The sequence below is a fragment of the Miscanthus floridulus genome, chromosome 18 (genome assembly GCF_019320115.1).
Source record: "Miscanthus floridulus cultivar M001 chromosome 18, ASM1932011v1, whole genome shotgun sequence".
NCBI classification, from domain to species: Eukaryota; Viridiplantae; Streptophyta; class Magnoliopsida; order Poales; family Poaceae; genus Miscanthus; species Miscanthus floridulus.
The window spans coordinates 58,066,699-58,068,728 of record NC_089597.1 but is presented as its reverse complement, the minus strand read 5'-3'; the positions used below and the strand labels follow the sequence as shown (position 1 = coordinate 58,068,728).

Here is a 2,030-nt window from a genome sequence, read left to right as displayed (position 1 = left end):
AACGCAGCATGATCGATAAAACCGATCTAGAGACCGGTTAGGCTGATGTTGAGCTCGTTCTTGGCTTGATAGATTACCAAACTTCTTCCGAGAAGACGTGTCGGGGAGGAGCACGTGGAGGGTGTCCTAGGACCAGCAAGGCCGTCTAGAATGCCGTCGGATCTCGCCGGGAGACACGACGAACAACAGCAGGGGTTGGTAAAGGGGTAAAGGGTGTAGTAGATTGATTTTTTGACGATTGGATAGTTGAGAACTCAATCGGCCGTGATCCTCTCATATATATATAGAGAGATGGTCTTATCCCAGGAGAAAACAAGTCCAAATCGTAATATCTAAGTTTTCCACATAAAAAACAAGCCAAAACCAACTTTTGGGCGTAACCGAGTCGGTTTTCCAGGTGGGAATCGGCTTAGCCGACTCCTTGAGTCTGCTAAGCCAATTTTCGTGGGCCTAGGCAGATAGCCCTGGCCGGCCAGGGGGGATCGGCTTAGCCGACGGGGCACAGCTCGTCGTGGCTTGTCGTCTTCTTCGCGTGTTTCACTTGATATTTTGTTGCGTCGTTGGACCTATGATATGTCCTTGATATTTATAACTTGTTGGTAGTGCCCAAAATGACCTTAGGATATTTTTGAGTGTCAACACAAATCTATGTACTTTGCTTATGAATGGAGCATAACCTTTATTCTTTATTAGGGGGATAAAAAGCAAACTGAAATAAGCACACAAACCGGTTTCACATCCTTCTAATTTTACCCAAATAAGCACACAAATAAATATGAAACACACCGTACCAATAGTTGCAGGAAACAGGAAGTCAAAACGTAAGCAAACAAACAAATCTTAATTTTACCCCTTTTTTTCCTTGGAATTTCTGTGATTTTAAACGTTGCCTGAAGCGTTGTTGTCCTTTGACTGCTGCTGTTTTTTTTTGTCCTCCTCAGATGGAGGGGTATCGCCGCTGCCGCCGTTGTCGAAGCCGACGCCGCGTCTTCTGGTGGGGAAGATCATGAAGACGAAGCTGGACAGGAGCGCCAGCCCCAGCGGCGCGTTCCTCAGCAGCTCCTTGACGTTCTTCATGTGGTCGCTGTCCAGATCCGGGACGAAGCACTTCTGGAGCCCGACGTCACCCATGGCTATGGAGATGAAGACGATGGCGGTGAAGAAGGCATGGACCCAGTCGAGCGTCTTGAGGCGGCGCTCCTTGAGCTCGCCCCCGAGCGCCTTGAGCAGCTCGCGCTCCTCCCTCTTGGTGAGCCCGAACACGTTGAGGCGGCGCGGGAGCGCCACGCCGTAGTAGATCTTGCCCTTGTGCACGATGCTGTCGGTGAAGGTGAGGAAGATGCAGGCGGCGGTGAGGAAGGCGACGAGACAGGCGCTGAGCCACTTGTTGGCGACGTTGCAGGCGCCCTGGTTGGTGAAGGACGCGGACAGCGTCTGGAACACCAGCACCGCGCCCGACGGCAGCAGCTTCGCCAGGTTCGCCGACACCGACAGCACCTTCTCGGCGGCCACGTTCGCCTTGCTGGATTTCGCGTCCATGGCATCGGCGACGCGCTCACCAAGGTTACTACTGCCTGTCGTCGCGTTGTTACGTCGTCCTGTCCCCGTGGTATCATCGCAATTGTCTGTTGTCTGCGCTCTTGCTTCTGGGTTGATGGCGTTGTTTGCCATCCGTATTTCTTTGTGGTGATTGAGAGTCTAGCTAGCTAGCTAGCTCGCTGGTTAGCTGTTGCCTCTGCCTACTCACTCGCACCTCTTGATCGCTGTGGAGCTGGGCAAGAGGACGATCCATGCATTGCTGCTATTTATATAGGCGAGAACCATTGTTGCTAATTCGTGTCCTACAATTAACATTTGATCTTACGTAATGCATTGGAGCATGGATGCATGGCCCATATATGTGCGTATCCAGTCTTAATAATTAATAAAGCGGCGGCTTAACTCTAGTACCCTACAAGCCGGATCATATCCTTTCTCTTCTTTTGTGACTGGGAAGAAACATTTCTACTTTTGCTGTCTTGCAGGAGGCT

The 2,030-nt window shown here is 51.0% G+C and overlaps 1 protein-coding gene across 1 annotated transcript; it reads right to left on the bottom strand.

The window, feature by feature from the left end:
• Positions 1-678: 678 nt before the first annotated feature.
• On the bottom strand, positions 679-1,760 carry LOC136519541 (protein DMP10-like). The gene has a single exon (XM_066512928.1). The coding sequence runs from the start codon at positions 1,669-1,671 to the stop codon at positions 880-882; it is 792 nt and encodes a 263-aa protein (XP_066369025.1). The 5' UTR covers positions 1,672-1,760; the 3' UTR covers positions 679-879.
• Between the last annotated feature and the right edge of the window lie 270 nt (positions 1,761-2,030).

What these genes read in the sequence shown, in the direction of transcription:
- LOC136519541 (XM_066512928.1), bottom strand. Translation starts at nt 1,671, where the DNA reads ATGGCAAACAACGCCATCAACCCAGAAGCAAGAGCGCAGACAACAGAC.